General features: G+C 39.3%; 1 protein-coding gene across 3 annotated transcripts; it reads right to left on the reverse strand.

Moving 5' to 3' along the window:
• Positions 1 to 3: 3 nt before the first annotated feature.
• Positions 4 to 17357, reverse strand: zdhhc3a (zinc finger DHHC-type palmitoyltransferase 3a). Of its 3 annotated transcripts, none has more exons than XM_061049686.1 (7): positions 17270 to 17357; positions 14562 to 14982; positions 14273 to 14397; positions 13913 to 14009; positions 13555 to 13636; positions 11593 to 11723; positions 4 to 2016 (listed from the first exon to the last, which is right to left on the reverse strand). In XM_061049686.1, the coding sequence occupies exons 2-7, from the start codon at positions 14901 to 14903 to the stop codon at positions 1810 to 1812; spliced, it is 984 nt and encodes a 327-aa protein (XP_060905669.1). In that variant the 5' UTR covers positions 14904 to 14982; positions 17270 to 17357; the 3' UTR covers positions 4 to 1809. The 3 variants fall into 3 exon arrangements, with proteins under 3 accessions (XP_060905669.1, XP_060905670.1, XP_060905671.1); XM_061049687.1 differs by having other exon boundaries at positions 17177 to 17286; XM_061049688.1 differs by lacking the exon at positions 4 to 2016 and adding an exon at positions 3632 to 7876.
• Between the last annotated feature and the right edge of the window lie 2922 nt (positions 17358 to 20279).

Consider the following 20279-nt stretch of genomic DNA (forward strand, 5'->3'; position numbering starts at 1 on the left):
GAGTGCCGTTATGAAAAATGCATTTATTAAAGAAAAATATGGAACCCACACAATGAGAAACCAGTTTTGTTAAAATAATGTAAACATTAAAAAAAAACATGAGTGGTCCCATTACAACCAGCATCCATTGAACAGATTAAAGCCCTTATCCAGCACCTTACTTGATTACATCATCTCTTCCATATGAAGTCAGTTACTGTCTATTTCCCATTTTTACCAGACTGTAAAAAGATGAAAATGGCGACAGCAGACAGAGGCCTGAATAGGATGTATGAGTGGTTAATTATATATAGTAGACGTTTTTTTTCCCTCACGTTTAAACGCTTGTTTTTCAAGACGGATAAGGCACAATGTGAATTCATAACCTCAAAAAAAGGCGTCCGAGACAGCAAAGTGGTTAAAAGAAAAACATTTCTCCCACGTGTCACACTAGTGCTACTGTTAGTGGTGTTCGCCTGAGACCGCTCAATGACACGCTGTACGATCCATCATCTTCTCAAATTCAAGTCAGAGACACTTTGGTTGTGCTTAGAGGAGCTCTGAGTACTTCTAGCTCCTTTAAGTTTCTTAGTTTTAAATCCATTATAATAAATACTGCAGGTTTGGCAGCACAAGGTGAGTAGAAAATGATCGGTTACATATCATATAAGATTTCCTTTTGTGCAACAGCGGAACATTTCTAATGGGCAAAGATACAGTTTGGTTAAAGTATTCACAAAAATCTTTAAGTTTACTCTCCTGTACATTAGATTCTATCCTATATTATTGTGTAGACATGGGCCTTTTACACATATATAGGTATTACATGTGTTTTCTTATGTGTGCCAATATGAAAGATGTTTACATAATTGTAGAAAACATTGCTCGGGGGGGGGGTTCATGTTATTGTTTTCCCCCCAAGAAAATCATGCTCTAACTCTTAATAACAAATAGTTTCATCAATAAAATCACTTAATGGGATAGGATAGCCGTGTCAGGCCAATCCGGTGCTGTTACTATTGGTACTATTCAATTCCCTGTTTACGTACATAGATATATGTGTACTTCATTATGGTTTCCCAACATTGGGAACCAATTGTTTGCTCACAAGACGATGGCGTGTCAGCTGTTAGGAGGTTTGTTTACACTTGCTACACAGAAGTCATTGCTTCTTGCATTATCTGCAAAGTTGTGACATTTCACCAACAGAAAACAATGTGCATCGTTTACTTTCACACACTGACTGCATACAGTTTAGTTACTGAACACTGGTATCAGACTGGTACTTGGTATGAACTGATACCCAGAGCAGAGATATCTGCACGTAGACTGAGAACAGTCACAAAGGTTCACGACTGTTTATAATACTCTCAGTACTGTCTGCACATTTGAGAGTGGTGGTCCTCTCTAGAACTGATGGACAATGTATAATAAAGTCAGGTTTTCTTTAATAATATTATTTATAAGAAGGAAGCCACCTGAGCGCCTTTGCATAGTCATATCTGTTCACTATCCAAATGGAAAAGTTCAATTATCATTACAGCTAAAAATTCAATATATCAGCTGCCATAATCACATTCTGCTATTTCTTCATTCTGAAGTCAGTATTGGTCTTAAAAAATCTCATATCGGACCAGCTGTACCCCTAACTCTGCTTATGGCTGCACTGAGAATAAGAGGCCATACTTACACATAGAAAAGTCTTTGAGATAAAAATAAAAAAATAAATATATGAATTGCACAAGGTTTATCACTAGTTGGAAAGCCCTAATAAAGTCACAAGTCTAAAAACTCCAAAGAGTTCCTTTCTGTTTTGTAAGACAGACAAGGCTAGTCTAGTGGTATCTCTATGACGTCCTCCTCGATGATCTCCCCCTGTGGGACAGGGACATGCTCTGTGGGGGTTGTCCTGCAGCTCAGCCCTGCAAAGGGGCTGCACCAGGACAGAGAGAAGGGGCCACCGAACGCCATCCGCATGGCCTCCCAACATGGCACCTTCCCCCACTTCCCCGTCTCTCCCTTCAAACGCTCGATTCCCTGAGGAAGACAATAAAAAAAAAACAGTCTGTAGTGAAAGATGCTGAGCCAAACAGGACTGGATGTCTGTCGTTTCCTTCATGCACTTTTCCATCACAACACAGACGACGATGATTTCTTGAACTGCGACAACACAGTATGATTTAACTCTTTGGGCCTGTTTCTCAAAACAAATTGGACTTAAGATGTTCAGCCGAGGGCTTGAAGTGATCCATGTCTGCTTTGATTGACAGGTGGATGCTGCCAGCCGTCTTCTTAATGTCATCTCAGCAAATTCAGTCATTTAACCGCTGGAGCGTCTTGGTGCTTAAGTTCCTAGTTTCCTTTTTTTTGTGCATTAATGTACTCACTGGCCACATAAGAAGTCTGTGCTCCAGTATTTATGTTTTTTGAAAGTCTATCATATTTGTATTTATTGTATTCATTTGTATTAATAAGCTTTTTAAGTGTTTCTCATACACTGATTTATTGGTAAAAGTCTGTACATCAGAGGCAGGATTGTTGTTGGCTTCTCCCTGCAGAGAAGACTGTTAGATGTAGTGATGACTAACCAGCTGTTAGAAGTTACCCAGCTGTACCGTTCCCCCAATGCCTTCTCTCCCTACGCTGAATCTGCTGCGTTCCACTAGCTGTCATTGCATCTCATGAGAGAATCTCAATCTGCAGTCAGAAGATGTTTAAGCCAGCAGGTGCAGTCATGATGGGTACATCCATAAACCAAAAACATATTTTGCAGTAATTTAACTGAAATAAACAAGTTGAAAGGATGCCCAAATAGCCAAACATGAGATTTTACAAGATTTTTCAAAATGTGTAAAATTAATGCTAGTATTTAAACTTGTTTCTGATGCAACCTCAGCACTGCAGCGTCACAAGAATTGTCCACTGGAGTTGGAAAAAGGTCATGAAATGATGCCTCACTGACAATGTCCTGATCACAAATGTGCCGAGTGAAAAATGTTTGGCCCAGATGATCGGAGCACATCTGAATAGTATACGCTGATCTGGATGTATCTCCTGAGTCACACTGTCCTTGCACCTCAGAAATATACTGAAAAGATTGTCATTAGCTGACGTGAGGCTTCAGCAGAGTGAAATAAAGTCAGTGAGTACCTTTGACCTGATCATTATCAGCAGGTATACCGTCACCGCTTGTCAAGGTCCCTTTCTTATACGGTTTGTTATAGTAACAGCATTTCTGGCTGCGATGTATTTAGGTTAAGAACAAATTCATTTATGTCAGGACCTAAAGACAATTTCAACAAAAATCTTAAAAAGTGTATCTGGAGAAAATTACCAACCTGCCTTTAAGGGTTGAATTTAAATATTTTTAGACTATCCTTAAAATATATTTTTTACACTTTGTACTGAGAAACCTGCCCAAAATGCAATAAAACACTGTATGAAATGATTCACATGCACTCTAAATAAAAAGAAAAAAAAAGCCTGTGGAAGAAGCTAAAATGTCTTATGGTCACAGTGCATGCACCAGATCTCACTCATTTTTTCATTATGTTTGGTTGAAAACAGAAACAGCAAAAAAATAAAATAAGACATGTAGCGCACTTTGGTCTTCAGGTTGAAATCTGCATGCTTGTGATGTGTTAAGCTTAACTGGACAGCATAGTGACCTTTATTGCAGCTTACCTCTCCTTAAGTCTACAAAGAGTTGTCTGCTTCAGAAAGCGTTTGGCAGAGCAAGTTATCAACCAAAGCAAATGCATGAGTGTGGAGAGAACATTGAATGGGAAAGAGGTAGATTACAGACAGTACAGTGGGGACAGAATGAAAGACAAGGACAGAGGGGAAGTTCAACAATGCAGGGTGTGAGAGGACTGAATGCAGGAGAAGTGGAAACCTCTGGTTTAACATCGTTTGATCAAAACAGAGGCACAAACATATTATTTGGAAGCAAACTGCCCTCCTCACTCGAAGGACATTCATACAGTCAGAAAAGCAAGCAAACACACTCTTTGCATCGCAACTGAGAAGTATTTATTCTCTGCGCATGTGCTGAAAGATCTTCAGAATATTTAGAAAGAATTTAAATTTCAGTAAAAAAACAAATCATCTTTTCTCCACCACTCTCACCAGCAAGACTTGGCACCATCATACCAGCAGGGATTCACATACATTACTAAACTAGCCTTCACCTGTACAATGCATTCAGATACCAAAGATACATACAATATTATGTAAACAAAGAAAGGAAGAATAAAATGCAAACATTAGAACAGAGCAGAACAAATCTTAAATGATAAATACAAAGTGCAAATGAACCTTTTAAATACTCAGGAATACTAAATTATGTTCTTTGATATGAATTGCAAAAGTCCAGAAATAGAGTCCAGCTAATGTCCCGCTGTACAGGTTTACATTTCATATGGTGCTTCTCTGTATCCATTTGGTTTTAACCAGCAAGTACCATATTAAAGCAAAGCCAGAGTCCCTTTTTTGATGATTTTCATTTCAAAGCTTACCAAATTAGTCACGTAATTGTGGGGGTCATTAAATCCAAAATGCAAAACATTGAAACACAGCATGGGTTTAAAGCACAGAGGCTCTTTTACCGTCTACTGTTCATGCACAAAACACAAACGAGGAGTGTTTGTGATTGTGTTGGCAGCCAAACCTTTCATCAAAAAAGGGAGGTTGAGCCTTTTAGAGTGCTTTTAGACAGTCTGGTAACCTTATCCACATCATTTTAACGATCATGTTTTACTGCTGACAGACAAGCTGCGACTGAGATTTAGACTGACCATAACCATTTGTCCTCATTAAGCATTACTTTAAACTTTCCAAGAGGTCATAAATCTCCAGCAACACTCGTAGTATGAAGATCATCTTTATTAACTTGATTGGTCTAATACGGTTGCTCTTCATAATACAAGTGTTGCTGGAGCTTTTCGACCTCTTCAAGTCTTTCTCTCTCCATGCATCTTGGTAGTTGGTGAAGTTTTTCCAGAATATAACCTACTCTGCTCTATACAACAGAATCCAAAATCAAAATTCAACCTTGCTATGGCCTAGGACAGATTTTAAGCAAACAAAAACGTACTGCCTTGTTTGAGTTAAGGAAAAAAAATCCACATCACTACTCTTCAACAAAAGCTTTGTTTGTGTCAAGCATGTATCAGAGAGGAATCAGGGAGGACGCTCACCGTTGTGCAAACTGTACTGTAGTTATTAAAGTCAATAAACACTTAAACTCCCTTTCTTTACCTCGTTTGCAGTAACCCCAGAAGGAGACTTCAGCTGTGGTGCTCAAATACGACACCCTGTTAAGGGACCACTTTTCTTTTTGAATTACAAGTAGTGATACTTTGTAAAAGGATCCCAATGAGTTTCATGTGATGCAGATTCTTAATGATGAAAAAATTGAGCACTTGTATTACATTGGGAAGTAGCTATCACATTTGTATCGGAAGATATTATTTTGACTAGTAAATCTTTAACCATTTTTCCTAACATGGTTTAATAAAATAATTTATCAATCACAACTGATCAAATATCCACAGCTATGCTGGAAAACTGTTCCTTTATGAGCTGTATTTGGCAACATTTAAAATAGTTAGCCCCAAAAGGACCTGTTTGCAGAATTTGCAGAAAAGAGATTTTAGAACCCAGAAAGTACATCGAAATTAATCGAATCCATTTTAGGGGGATCTGATTAAAACCTCTTGCTCCTAAATTCCACCAGATATGTGTTCGACATCAGTCAATGTGTGTGCTTCCACTGGCCTTGCTGCACTTGGTTTCAGCTCCGTCCCAGCTCCGGCAGTACAAACCCCTTTGCAACAGATATGCAGAGCTTTTACTTTTTCCGGATGCCGGAGCATGGCGCATCTAATTACCACAGAGCAGATCGAGCAGGACAGGAAGTCAGACACAGAAACATCATTAAAACATCCGGTTTACTTTCAGAATAAAACACTCAATTTTTACGGTTGTTTTTTATGTCCATTAACGGCTGGGAACAATGGGAACAATGACCTTAGTGGGAACAATGACCTTATGTCATTACCGGTGGGTGTAGACGAATGAGGGAGCGTACCAGAGCGGAGCTGACACACAACGCACACATATCTGGTGGAAGTGCTGGGTTACAGTCGACATCAGGAGCTCCTACAGAGTACTGTCAGACCATAGAATAGTTAAGTGGACCTCCCACCTTGTCATCACTTATCAGCACACCAAGTAATGTTTTGGAGTCTCAGGATTAATATGTCACATTCACATTTTTATGTGATCCTCTTGTTTTTTGGAGCCAGTGTTAACCATGTATACAGTTTCATTATTTTCAGAGTTCTAAATAATTTCAGTAATCAGTGGAGTCGCCCACTACTGGCCATTAGAAAGAATGCAGGTTTAAGGCACTTCTGCATTGCTTTGTAGGTTATATTTTTAGCATCCATTTGTGTGACAAGAAGGAAGTTTAAATGGTCAATTCATCTAAATTACCCAGAAACCCATTTTTTTCACTCAAATCTTACATCTTGGTGTCATGTAGCCATGCTGATAGATTTGTTTACAGTAACTACTGGATATAAATGTGATCTTGGTTGGCTTTCATGTTTTAAACACTGACATCTAAAAAGGACGATGTGTGGGTTACTCGGGACGAACCAAAGATCATATAGTAAAAGAAGTTTTGGTTTGAAATACTGTATGTACATTTTTGTACCTTATGTTACCTTGATTTTAGGATGGAAATTCAAACTGCCAATAATTTGCTTTGATGTCATTATTTGTGTAGGCTTAAAATATTCCCTTTGGACTAAACCTTATAGTTATGGCTGGCCCCCTTCTTTCTCTTTTTATTGATATGCATTAACTTCCCATTTATGCGTGTTACTAACTTGTGCTCCCTTGTCCCAAAGGTTGCTCCGGAACATTGTTTGGACCAAAGTGGATCTACTTGATTCCAACTGCTACAATTTATATAATTTGTCATTCTTATGTTTTGATTTTTAGGGTGTTCATGCTAATCCTTAAGGTTAAAGGAATTTATTTGAATGCATATATACATAGTTTTAGCATTATTACTGGCATATAGTCATAAGTCTGTATTGGTTGTGTTTAAAAGAGTATGGTCTAGACTAACTTTTACTTTGATTTTGCCCTATATAAACAAAAACCTGTTCGATTGATTACTCAGGCTCTTAAAACATGGTGGCACTGGTCTTTGACATTTTATAGATGAATTAATCAAGAAAAAAAAATGCAGTGGACTCAGAACCTCGACCCCAAACTAAAACCATCCTCATGGCCGGACACTGCAGTATATTAGTGAAAAAAAACGGCTTTTGGTGGAATTCAGCTGAACTTGAAACTTCAACAGAGAAAAGAGTAAACCAAGCAGGAAAAGAGAAGGCTTCTGATACAATAACAGAAATAGAAACGGCTCAGAAAAAGAAAAAAAACAGATTCATCACAGTGTCTTTGAAAACAGGATTCACAAACTAAAAAGTGTTTTCTTTTTCTCTGCAACTCAACTCACCCAAGGCAACACAAGAATAAACGTATAGCGCACTTAGTTGGCAACACAAAAAGCAGATGGAAGGCGGTCCACAGCTAGCGTGGGAGATAAATCATGTTCAGCATTTGGAGCAACAGACCGCCATAGCTCGGCTCTGTGGGTCTGAGCAGGGCTTCCCACTCTGGTTCTGATACAGCCGCCTCGTCTCCCTGCGCTGAGCTCTCACACCACATACTGATAGGTCTCAGCCTTCCCATGGTCAGGGGTGGAGAAGGGACTAAACCACAAAAAGGAGAAAGGGTGTCCAAATACCGCCCTCATGTTCATCCACTTAGTTTTTTTAGCCCATCTTCTCTCTTCCTTTTTCAACTGCTCTATGCCCTGAAAACGAGAGACAACCACACTTCAGTTGGTTGGCTTTTGTCAATCAGTCAGTCAGTGATCACAATCCTATGTTTTTTCAACCCACTAACGAAAGAAAAAAAAACTATTTTTGGAAACTGATTTGGTTCACAAACCCAGTGTGAAAAAGGTGATTTCTCTACAGGCATTATGTAGCATTTTCGGCCCTATTAAGAGGTCTTCACAGATCAAATGACATACCTGTGTCCTACTAAGTCTCACTTATAGACTAATAAGCAAGTCTGGGCACAATTCCCCACTTCATCTTGGTCGTCAGACTTTGAGCACTTTTTCCCCAAAAAGTTTGAACTTAATGGAAATAAAAAGCTTTTAGGGTTTTCTACCCCTTTTCTTTTCCAACTTAGTGACAATGAATGTTTTAACATCTTTGATGAAATCTCAGGCCAAGCTTTCTGTGTGTAAATGTTGCATGTGATAATTTGAATGTTTAAATGACCAACAAAATCCTTTGGCTGGTTTATTGTCTGTGCTTTGTGCTTCTGATATTCTTGGAATTCTATGTCTCCCTTGGAAGAATTCTCTGAACTTGTTAAATGATTAACTTAATCATTTATTTAGAGATCCTTGAAATCTGTTCTGTGATTCATAGGAAATAATACACTTTTATACCACACCTTCTTTCCTTTCGAGATATGGACCCCACCCAGAGTATTTCTGGAAGGAGCAAGACCAGAGACTTGTGACAGTTCTGATGTCTATTTTATAAGCCTTGCCTAAACACAAACTGAGGCCTAAAACTGGCGTATGCCATTCCTCCCCACGGTATATGGTTTATAAAAACAAACCTGACAGGAAAATGTGCTCAGCAGTAAGCTAACTCTGACCCATGTATTACATCAGAGATAGAAATCTATTTAAAAAAAAGTCTGCCAGCTTAAAAGTAAGGGTGATTATAAAAGCTGACAGGATTTTTGAGCATCATATCAATTATGTTGTGAAAAGTCTCAATACTTTAATATCCATGCCATGTGTTTAACAGTATGCATAATGATTTAATTTAACATTCAATGTGATTAGGAAAAGTACTGAAGACCTTAAAAAACACAACTACAATCAGATTTATTAAGAATTATATTGTGTTTAAGGATTAGCTTTCTGTGGTTGCTGCCACTAGCTAAAGAGAGCAGCAGAAGTCAAGTGACAGGGGGAGGGTTTAAATATTATGCAAAACACATTTTACCATGTTATTCGAACACTAATATGTGTCCCTAGTCTTTCTACAAACCCCCCAATTATGAGAAAAGGCCATCCTCTCCATCTCTTGCCTGCTCCACTTTTCAGAAAATGTGTGCTCAAACGGGACGATTTTCCCTTCATGACATCACAAAGGGCAGTAACCCCTCCCCCAGGTGGGTGACACTCCCACAGCTAGGTGTTCGTTCTGCCTTCCCACCGTAAACAATAGAGCATGGTGCTAGTAAGCCCAAGCCACCCAGCCCTTCCAGAGAGGGGCGTGGTCGGACACAACTCAGTTACATTTAGAGCTAAAATTCCTACATGGAGAGTGTACTTAATTAAATAATATCTAACACTAACAAACATTAAATTGTATACAATGTTTTCTAGTGTGGACCACTGTTTACTGAGCAGTGATTCTCTACTACATGTGCCGCAGACAGTGCTCAGAGGATTGTTGAATAAGGAGTTGGAGCTGCTTGCTAATAAAAAAACTGATGATGTGATGATAACAATATTCTGAAATCACAACAAGAATAGTTGTCTTCCTTAATTGATCTGAAAAAAGCAGTAATTACCATTAATAATAACCTTATACTGATTAATCTATTGGCTGTAATTTTCTACATTATATACATAGGTTGTATAGGTATGTTACACACAGCACTCACAAGTGTCTATTATGATCACCGCTGAACATGGGTCTCCATCATTTTGAGTAGAAATGGTATCTGCTGTTAAAGAATGACACCTGAGGCAGACCCCTTTGACCACAGTGAAACATTTGACCTTCTGCATGGATTCCTTCCTATTAGGGTATCAGATTCAACGGCCTGGGTTGACCTGTGAAGACCTCTAGTCCTGTTGCCTTTCCCTCTGTGTGCTGTACAGTCCCTTACCTCGATTAAATAATAAAAAGTCTCCCATGTATCTGAGTTGCAGACAAAAAGAAGTTCGGTTTGGTGAGCTCCAATTCATAGCTTTCAGTGACGTCACCAGCACGAAGGGCTGGAGGGCAAAACAACGCTCGGGAAAGTAACGGCCACCGTTGAAAACCCAATGGAACTGCAGCACGGGCTTTTAATTAAACATCTACTATAAACGGCACATGTTGACATCTCCTGACAACCATAGAACAACTAAGATATTAAGATAAACTTTGAGTTTGGGCCACTTGCGATACTTTAACAGCACACGGGACACTATTTATATCGCTAGAAATGGCAAAGTCCGTGCCGGTGTTACGGTTAAAAGAGTTACCATGTTAACTGATGACTGTCAGCCGAGTGAGTCTGGTTGTCGTACGTTACATGTCCTAACGAAAGCCTATTTGTTTAGCTTTCATTAAAACATATCTCATAAGTAATAATGACATTATGATAATACAAAACCGGAACAAAGAGGCATTTGTTAGGACACTTTCAGTCGCGTTTGTCTAAAAGTCATCAGTTAACATGGTCACTCTTTTAACCTTAACACGAGAGCATCACTTCAGTGGTATTGCTGACATTTAGAGGAGAATCCCTCTCCTTACAACGCTGTAGGATGAAAGTCTACAAACATACAGGCAGCTTTATGTATTATTGATCGGTCTGGGTCAGTGAGAAGTGAAGGGCAAGAAATTCCTCGTCATTCAAGCATCGGTAAGTGCTAATTAGGTAACATTAATTTGAGTTAATGGCAGGAATATTTCGATTTAGTCAACACTATATTAAATGTCAGGATGAGGTGATGTCCGATGTTTCCCGTCACAGGGGCCGCGGAGGGTCTAACTGCATTAATCCACAAACGTCCTCCTGTATTTCATTTGAAAAATTTAAAAATAAAACAGATAAAAACACATAGGGGGCAACTGAGATCAGTAACTTCTCAGTAGCGTACAGTGGTAGAGAGCCTTTCTTGCCCTCCAAGTGGGAGGTTCCATAAGAGAGTGACGTCAAGTGAAAGCTATGAATACACTGGCACATCAACAGGCTGAGTGATTTTAGGATGGCACCAAACTACAAAGAGGGGACACTGATTCCTTCACCCACTGATACATGGACAAATTCTTCATTTGATGAAAATTAATTTGCAGCTTTAAAATACATCACTTCGCAATTTCAAACTATATCTTCTACCTCTTTGGCTGCAACAAAAAGTTAAAACTCAGTTATTTCACGACTCATAGAGGCTTGATGTCTGGCCTGCAGTACTGACTTTCATCACAAACAGGCACTTTTGTGTGTGCGACACAAAAAGTACTCAATAGAGAAGTTGATTTTCTTTTCGCAGTGACTCACATTTAACCACAGCCTGAAATTTGTACCATGTTATTCTACATCAGTCATCAAAACGAGAGACATGCCATAGCTGTTAACAGTTTGAACTAGAAAAAGAGGGTTAACGTTGCTCAAGTTAAAACAAAAAGCAGCAGGGAGAAGAGCAGGAGGAAGTAGTGAAATAGGAAATAAGAGGTCAGGAAGAGAGGACTGTTGGTTAATACATGGATCACTTACGGTCTCGTCGGTACAGATGGAGTGGACTTGGGTGCCGAACATCACAGAAGTGAAGATGAGAAAGAGGAGAGCCTCAAAGCACAGGAGTATGAGGAGGATGACTGTAGCTGGAGGAGAGAAGGTACTGCACTCTGGGGGATGGAGGGAAATGGAGGAAGATATATGAAGGGGCATATGAGGAACTGCTAGATACTAACATCAGATAAATTACCACAATCCCACAGGGAACACAGCAGCACTACAGTGAGGATGTAACTCTTTAATGCAGTGCTAGGTCCACGGGTCACCTAGTGAGGGTGTTTTAGTAACAGGGGAAGACAAGTGGGTGTTCAACATCAATGTGATTAGGTTGCATTGTTGAGCAGGGGAGGCCAAAAGTCTTGACTTAAATTGAAGACGGACCATTTTTTAAAATATAAATGACAAGGAAAAGTGGATTCATTAACTGAATTTCCAACACATGTTTTCAGACCTTAAGACAAGGGGAATTGTCGAAAGGCTAAATCCTCCCAAGATAAATCAAATGTAGCGATTACATACTAGAGATAGACGCTTCAGCTATTTGTTTGGTTTTTTTACAGTTCAGCTCCACACTTATATCAGCCTGTATGAGTCCCATTTTCTCCTTCACAACAAAGTTGCTGTAAGCCAGATAATAAAAAATGTCATGCTGTTTTCAAACTAGTTCTTCAAGTTATTGCATTGTAACTTATCTAAATAGTTCATTCTCAGTAGTAAGTTTCAGCACTAGTCTCAGATCTGAAGAGCTCTTGAGAGACAGATTTTTAACTTGACATTGCTTTATCTTTTTTCAACTGGCTTTAATGACTTGGTCTTTTTTCATGGAGAGGAGTAGACTTCTGTAAATTATTTGGCTGACAGAAAAAGAACATTGTGAACAAGGTCAGAGGGGGAGATGTTTTCATAAAAGCAGACCAAACTCCTAAAAAGGAGGCTTAGCTCACAGTCTTGCCTGACATTATGTGTCTCTGAAGAAGAGCCTTTTTTTTAACTAGTCTATTATCCCAATCAGTTTGATCAGAGAGGAGGAGAACTCAGTGAATAACTGAGCTTCTGTTAACACCGTTGTGAATAATGAACACCGAGGGATCACTTCCAGACGTTCTCCTTAAAGCATCACATGCTGTTTCTCCAACACTGAACTGTGCATAGTGTATGACAAAGTTAAAACACTTAGATCTGATTGACACAGTGTAAGCCGTGGTTTACACCGTGTCCTAACAGCACGCGAGCGTTGTATGTCGCGTCGGGCATGATCGCACGCTCACTGTCCACACTGCATGCGTTAAATATTGAGTTCTATGCACTGTAAATTTCAGTATCCCCCCCTTGCAAAGACAATAACATCTAGTGCTTTTGTACTGAAGGTGGACAAACGGATGTGTGGTGATTTGTATTAAACGAGCAGCTCACTCAAATCACAGAAGCTCGTTGGTGACCGGGTCACGCTGAGCGGAAAAAAATGGGTTAGAGCACAACATTTCAGTCACTATTATCAATGCACCTCTATCTCCACTTTGAGAGAAGAGCTACCAAGCTCTGTTGAGTGAGAAAAGCGAGTGCCTTTTAGAGCCCCCTTCTTCATCGTTCCCTGTACTTTGACACGAGCGACAGAGAGGAAAATAGAAACAGGGCGTCGGGGTAAAAACGGCGTGTCGTGCTGCGTCGCTTGCGGGCAGATAGGACACTCCAATAGGAAACAATAGAATCAGGCTGATTTTGTCGCCGACGCTCGCGTTGCATGCTGTTTGGACACGGTGTCAGGGTCTTCTTGACTTAAGATTTAAAATGTTTGCTTTTAGAGTGCAACCCTTTAAGTTTATATAGAAAAGGGATAACAATGTATATTGTTTTAGACAGCTGATAAAAAAAGAGCATTGAAGATATTTCACAGGAAGATGATTAGAAATAACAGAGTTACTTTTTAAAGAGAACACTCACTTGTCCAATCGTCTTCAAAGCAGTTGAGGAAATGGAAAACCACCATGACCAGAGAATGGAGAGAGATGAGTGCAATGTACATCTAGGTTAAAAAAAAAAGGATGAGAAAGAAGACCCAATAAATAAACATCCACCACTTTCCAGTAGCTGTAAACAAATCCAATCTGCACACATACTGCACAACAGCAATGGTTTTGCACTTCACACCTCCTTTAGATTTTTTTCTTATAGTCGGTTTTGTTACCTTGAGTTTATTATTTGGACTTTAGCCACTAAAAGCCCAGCCTTAGTATAAAATATATCTAATGGTACATTAGCCAACAACATTATAAAAGACTCACTCTCAAAGGGAACTTACTGTGAAAAGCACAAAATACTTTTGGTTGTTCTCCCCGACACAGTTATTTACCCAGGGGCAGTGGTGGTCCATCTTCCTTATGCAGCGTTTGCAAACACTGTGAGAGATACAGCAAGTTAGGCTTGTAATAAACAAGATAAATAGAATACAAAATCAACAGCCTACTCAATCAAATTAAAAAATAATGCTTTAAAAAGGCAAAATTAAAAGAGGAACTTTCTTGTTCACAAATAAACCATTGTACAGTATTTATTAAAACATGTTGACTTCTTCACTGCACCAAAACACTGCAGCCGTAAGTGTTGGATTCGGTTTGTGAGTGCCAACGCAGCAGTGAGTTGCATGTCCTGTTTGCCCTACCTGCAGTGATGTGCTCGGTCAGGCTTGATGCTGCAGCACTTGGGACATTTGTAGACCACCTGCCCTGGTTTCAGCTGAAGGCTCTCAATGTATTCCTTTGTAGCATTTCCTTTTGGCACGGCTCCCTATAAAGAAACAAGAGCACACTAACTTCAGCATAGTCTGAAGCTCATTAATTAGCATTATTAAACATTTATAAGTCCTTTGTTCCCTTATTCAGGACTAGAAACATAAACTAGTCAGCATGTTTATTAAAGTTATTGTATGTATAAATAATAATTTCACTTACAGGGTCAGTGCACATTGCTCTAAGGTGTGAAGCAAAGGCGAGGAAGGCCAAAGTGTTGAACAGGGTCCCATTCACAATGCTGTATGTCAGATTCTTGGAGGGCAGCAACATCACAAAAAGCACCACAAACTCTGCATAAAACACCAGCATCCAGGTGATGACAGCACACACGATGCCGCAGGCATCCCTGATGAACCACATGGCAGAGGCAGAGGACGACGTGATGACGTCTTTGGAGATGGGAATGCGCTGCTCGGTCTGTATGCAGGTGGTCCCTGACCCGGCCCCTGCTAGCCCACGCCCATGCTCCACATCCCTGCATCTGTGCACCGGGCTCTTCATCCTTCATCTAAGCTATTCCCCTGCTGTTGCAGCCAGCAGACCTACTGTACATTCAGGCTTCAGTCTGGGTCACCGCATGCTGGAGGAGAGAAGCAGGAGAGTACTTGTTAGGGGTGAGTCAAAGTTTAATTCTTTAGAGAAGAGTTAGACAAACCAATGAGACCGAATATCAAAGGTCTCCGTGTTGTGTAACAGAAGAGATTGGGGATCTCACCTGAAACTGAAGCCCTTTTCAGAGTGCGATTTCGCAACAGCGTAATACTGGTGTCCCAGTCTGTGAATTCACATTGCGTTACTGCCTCTGTTTGTCCCTCTACAGGAGGTATTATATCTGATGTGACCGGGCAGTCTGACGAAGACTTCCTCAGTTACAACTGTGTTGTCAGCCTACAGCTCCAATGATAAGTGGCGGATCACAGTTGAGTTGATCCATAATCTGTTCAGATCACCCTCGTGGATAGAACAGCATGTGGTTGATGGAGAAGTAATCGTCATGGTGTAAAATAAATATGCCACTAAGTCCATGTGTAGAGTCGCAGTGAAAAGAAGCCTGCATTAAAGTAGGAAGACAATTTAGTCTTCATAAAATATTTTGAATTGAAGTTTTTTGAGGATTTTCACATATTAATGATCATAAAGTGCTGATATTACTTTGTGTAAAGTTACTTTGAATCAAACAGTACTTTGACTTTTCTCCTCCTACTCTCATCTTGTTTGTGTTTATCATTACGTATCAGTTAGGTGAAGGGTGACAACAGCGCATTATCAACGTTAGTAAAATTTCTCTCAGCCTGTTCAGTCCCAAAACTGAATATACAGTATAGTCCCTTAACGCACACTCTTACACAGTTGAGTCTAATTTTCAAACTAATTTTGGTGGATTGACAAACCATTTATTTTCACTGTTTTCCCCTTATTCAGTAAACATCAAGTTTCTTCTGTAGTGGAAGTGAAATTCAATGGCCCTTCTTTCTTTGATAAACAGACACTAGATGCTACCCATAAGATGCTACTTTTCTTTTTTCTTTTTTTTTAAGATTTATTTTGGGCGTTTTTAATGGAGAGACAGGACAGTGGATAGAGTCGGAAATCAGGGAGAGAGAGTGAGGAATGACATGCGGGAAAGAAGCCACAGGTGGGCTTGAGACGACAGCCTCCATACATGGGGCGTGCGCACTAACCACTTCGCCACCAGCGCCCCAAGATGCTACTTTCTTACTGGTACACAATCAATGGGCAACATACGAAAACATCTTCAACTATGTGTTAAATTTCAAAAAAATGATTATTTTTCTACTAAATCAGAGTATACATAGAATGGCTTAAGATCATAATGATAGTCAGCCACTCACATCTTATGAATATTAGTAAAGCATTATTGTATCATGTTTCATTTTAAAGCCTGTATCCACCAATACCGTTGTCATGCATCAATATCTTTTAGAAAAGCATTGTTTGATTCAATTGCATCAAAAATCAGGTGGAAAACAAAATCTCTTTGCAAATTTCAAGAGGAATTCCTGAGTTCCACAGTAACAGGAAACGCTGTTTGAAACTAAACTTTCCTGTTCTGTCAGTGGAAGTGGAAAAACAAACCCTCCTGACATTGATCACAAATATATATAAAGACACCTCCAATTAATCCCTGCACAAAACGAAGAGTACACCCACTGCTTCAGGCACCACTACACCCCTGCCAAAAGGTGAAAGCCTGACAAAGCTTTTTCAAATCCAGCTCTGAGCAGCACCAGTGTCTGTGCCACATAACCTGCAGCTGTATGACAGCTGGATAAATGAGGAGGCCCCGAAAGGAAGTAAAATGAGGACTGTCGACGATGCTCATCATAACCTCTTAACAGCCACTTTATACACCTTTAAAAAAAAAGATATTCTTCCAATTACCACAATATGTTAAATTAAAGCCATTATACGATTTGAAAATGTAACTTAGTGTAATACAGTTATCAATTAATTGATGTTTGGTAATGATCGCCCACTCTCGTACATATGTGGGTCGTTTTTTTCCAGGTTTAGGTTTACCTCCTTGCAAGGTAAACAAGCTACCAGGGTTCTCTTTAGACAGGTGATACTTCTTTAGTCTGCTTTTTTATATCAGTGCAAGGACGTTTAAAGGCCTAATTCGAATTCAAACCTTACAAAAATCAACAAAATCCGCACATATTTGTTGATGTATGGTTCACGTTGACGTCAATTAACGTAAGCTAAGGCTAGCTGCGTCGCTACCGTCCGTTTCTGATTTAGTATCTACTAACCTGTTTGTATATTCCTGTCAGCGTCATTCTCTTCAGCTAAAGTCTTTCTGCATTCTTTTTATATTTACTATTCTACATTTCACTTTATCTCACCTTAAACACGAGCATCCTTTGGACGCTTTCGTAGATGCTGCTGTGTACCCGGTAGCCCTCTCTGACGATGATGACGTGCTTACGCTCCTTCAACAATAACAGGACGTCATGACGCACGGAAATTGAGCCAATGAGATCATCAGAAAGGTTTTTAGGCCTACACGTCAGAGAACATGCCCAGACACACCTACTTATTTCATCCATCTATCCTGCTACTATCCTCTTATTCTATAAAAAAAAAAAAAAAAGTATATACATAATTATACTGTCATTAAAGATGTTATATTTAAAAGAAAATCATGTACAACAAAGTTGGAAAATCCTATGATAAGATAAGATAAGATAAGACACTTTATTGTCATTGTATGACAATACGACAGTACGACATTTGGTTGGTGACAAACAGCCCAGCAGCAATCTGAGATAAAAATAAGAAAAAAATAAGATAAAAAATATATTAAAACAGCAGGTTAGGCACATACAACAGCACACAATATAAGTACAGGAATAATAGTTATTGCACAGAGTAACCATATTGCAGCATGTTTAAAGTTCAGTAGTGCTACATTTTTTCAAGTCAGTCCTTAGCAGCTCTGGGGGGGGGGGGGGGGGGGGGTGGGGGGGTGGTGATGGACACTACAGCTTGGGGGAAGAAGCTGTTCCTCAGTCTGTTAGTCCTGGTTTTAATGGTGCGATACCTCTTTCCAGATGGTAGGGGGACAAACAGTCTGTTTCCTGGGTGTTGTTGTGTCTTTGCTGATGTTTAGTTGCTCTCCTTTGTAGACGGCCAGCATGCACAGCATCAAGATCTGGAAGCACAGCTCCTGTGATCCTCTGCGCTGTTCTTACGATCCGAGTCAAGTCCTTGCGGTTTTCTGCTGTGCAGCTGGCGTACCACACGGTGACACATTGACAGAGGATGCTTTCTGTTGTGCTTCTGTAGAAGTAGAAGTATGAGGTGGCATTTCAAGTTTGAAAGGAACTCTAAAGATGCCATTGGCAAACTACCTCGTGGTAAAAAATCTAAATGACAATAAATTCCACAGTTAGCATTAAACTACATTTATTTGTTCAGGAAATTGAAATTATATTGCTTTGATAAAGTAACTTTCTTTGACTTTATGCAATAGAAAATTTGGTGTTGAATAACAGACACCAATGTTTTTAATCCAGCTATACATAGTCTGTAGACTTTTGTATTAAAACAGACGTTTAAGGCTTTACCTATGTAATAGAACTGGGCCATCATTATTCCTTAACAATATTTTTCACTATTAATAATCTTTGATAGTCAGCCATTTGATTGGTAGTTAACTTAAACAGTGAATGTTGAGTGCTCAGACTTTATTTTCAGAATGCTTCTTTTTATAAATCACATCTTTGTCAATAAATAATGAAAAAAAATGGAAGAGTGCATCATTACTTTAGTCCTTTAAAACTTTTCATCACTAGAGGGCAGTGCCACACAAACTACTCTTAGCGTTTGACACCTGGGTTACTCATGGATGCTAATTTTGCTGTTCTGACATTCATTGATTAAAATTGCCACGCAAAGGGAAGTTGTTAAAGCATGTGTCTTAGAGGCTGACACTTTCCATCTACTACTACCTCTCGGGTCAACCCCGCAAGCTAAATCCATAGAACTGCTATCTGCTATTGATTAAGCTCTCTGACCTGCAGCACTTTTAAGGCACTTCTCATGAGCTCATGCAGAATAACAGTATGACATTAAAAACAACACACACACACACACACACACACACACACACACACACACACACACACACACACACACACACACACACTCATATATACTGTATGTAGGGCTGTCAGCATTAGCTAGTTCATCGCAATTAAGGTCTGACATTAATTAATTTATTTGAAGGTAGAAGACATTGGGTGCTCCATGGATAAGCCTCCACAGTGATGGAATAGAACGACATAGCTGCATCTTTGAATGTCTCATTTTGCTTTAAAAAAAACCTCCTAGACAGCTTAGTTGGCCAGTCCAAAGTCATATCCGCCTTATAACAGAATCAGAATCAGTTTTATTGGTTAGGGATGCTCACACACAGTAGGAATTTGACTTAAGTGAACTGTGCTTTATATGTACAAAAAGTACAAAATTAAATATCACAATAAAGACAAAATAAGCAAAGAATAATATGTACAAGACTAAAAGAGACAAAGCTGCACCTTGATGTGATTTGTTGAGGTATTATGGTTATATTTAGCTTTGAGCGCTGAGGTTACATACAAAATACTTGTTCTTCATCATTATCTGTCTCTCTGGGGATCAGGTCAGACGTATTCTCGTCTGCATTGAGATGTATATATTCATGACATGCCTCCCTCATAAAAACACATTCACAGACACATATAGCTGTGCATGTTTTATTTTGCTGTTGGTTCATAAGGAAGCGCAGAAACAAAAATCTCTCTTATCACACAAAAAAAATAAATCAAAAGACAGAGATGACCTTTGCAACCCAATGAGACAGTGCCAGCATGACAAAAGACATTTCAGATCATCCCTCCCAAACCATTTGAACTTATTCTATTACATAGTTTGAATATGTCAGCTTCTTGATGACCACTTTCCTTATTTTCCTGTCAAATGACTTAAATAAATTGTATGAAATAAATGTTATAATCATTGTTTGAGCTTGTTTCTCAATGATGTTTGTTTGTATTGTCCGGCTTTTGCTCATGTAATGTGGTGTCTAGTGATTTAGTGTCACCTGTTTTAGCTAGCTTGCAAAAAACAGACACTGACCTTGGTGGCCGTGTGCAGAGTATCTGAAGGGAGTAGACTCAACTATAAATCTTATCTCGCAGCATTTGATCGGTGCCTGGGCATTTCTCACTCTTATAAAATGAATACTGAACACTGAATCTTCGTCAGTCTGGTAGTACTCAGTTTGAGATACACTGCTGACCCATTTGTTAAGGTTTCATATTTTTGTATTACGACTGCTTTATTTCAGATTTCCATCACAAACTTGGCATT

The sequence above is a fragment of the Labrus mixtus genome, chromosome 11 (assembly GCF_963584025.1).
Source record: "Labrus mixtus chromosome 11, fLabMix1.1, whole genome shotgun sequence".
NCBI lineage: Eukaryota > Metazoa > Chordata > Actinopteri > Labriformes > Labridae > Labrus > Labrus mixtus.

Excerpts from the sequence above, each read along its gene's own strand:
- zdhhc3a (XM_061049686.1), bottom strand. The coding sequence starts at position 14,903 with ATGAAGAGCCCGGTGCACAGATGCAGGGATGTGGAGCATGGGCGTGGG. Across the intron at positions 14,398-14,561 it reads GAGCAATGTGCACTGACCCT|GGAGCCGTGCCAAAAGGAAA; the intron begins GTAAGTGAAATT and ends GTTTCTTTATAG. Across the intron at positions 11,724-13,554 it reads CTTTGAAGACGATTGGACAA|AGTGCAGTACCTTCTCTCCT; the intron begins GTGAGTGTTCTC and ends TCCATCCCCCAG.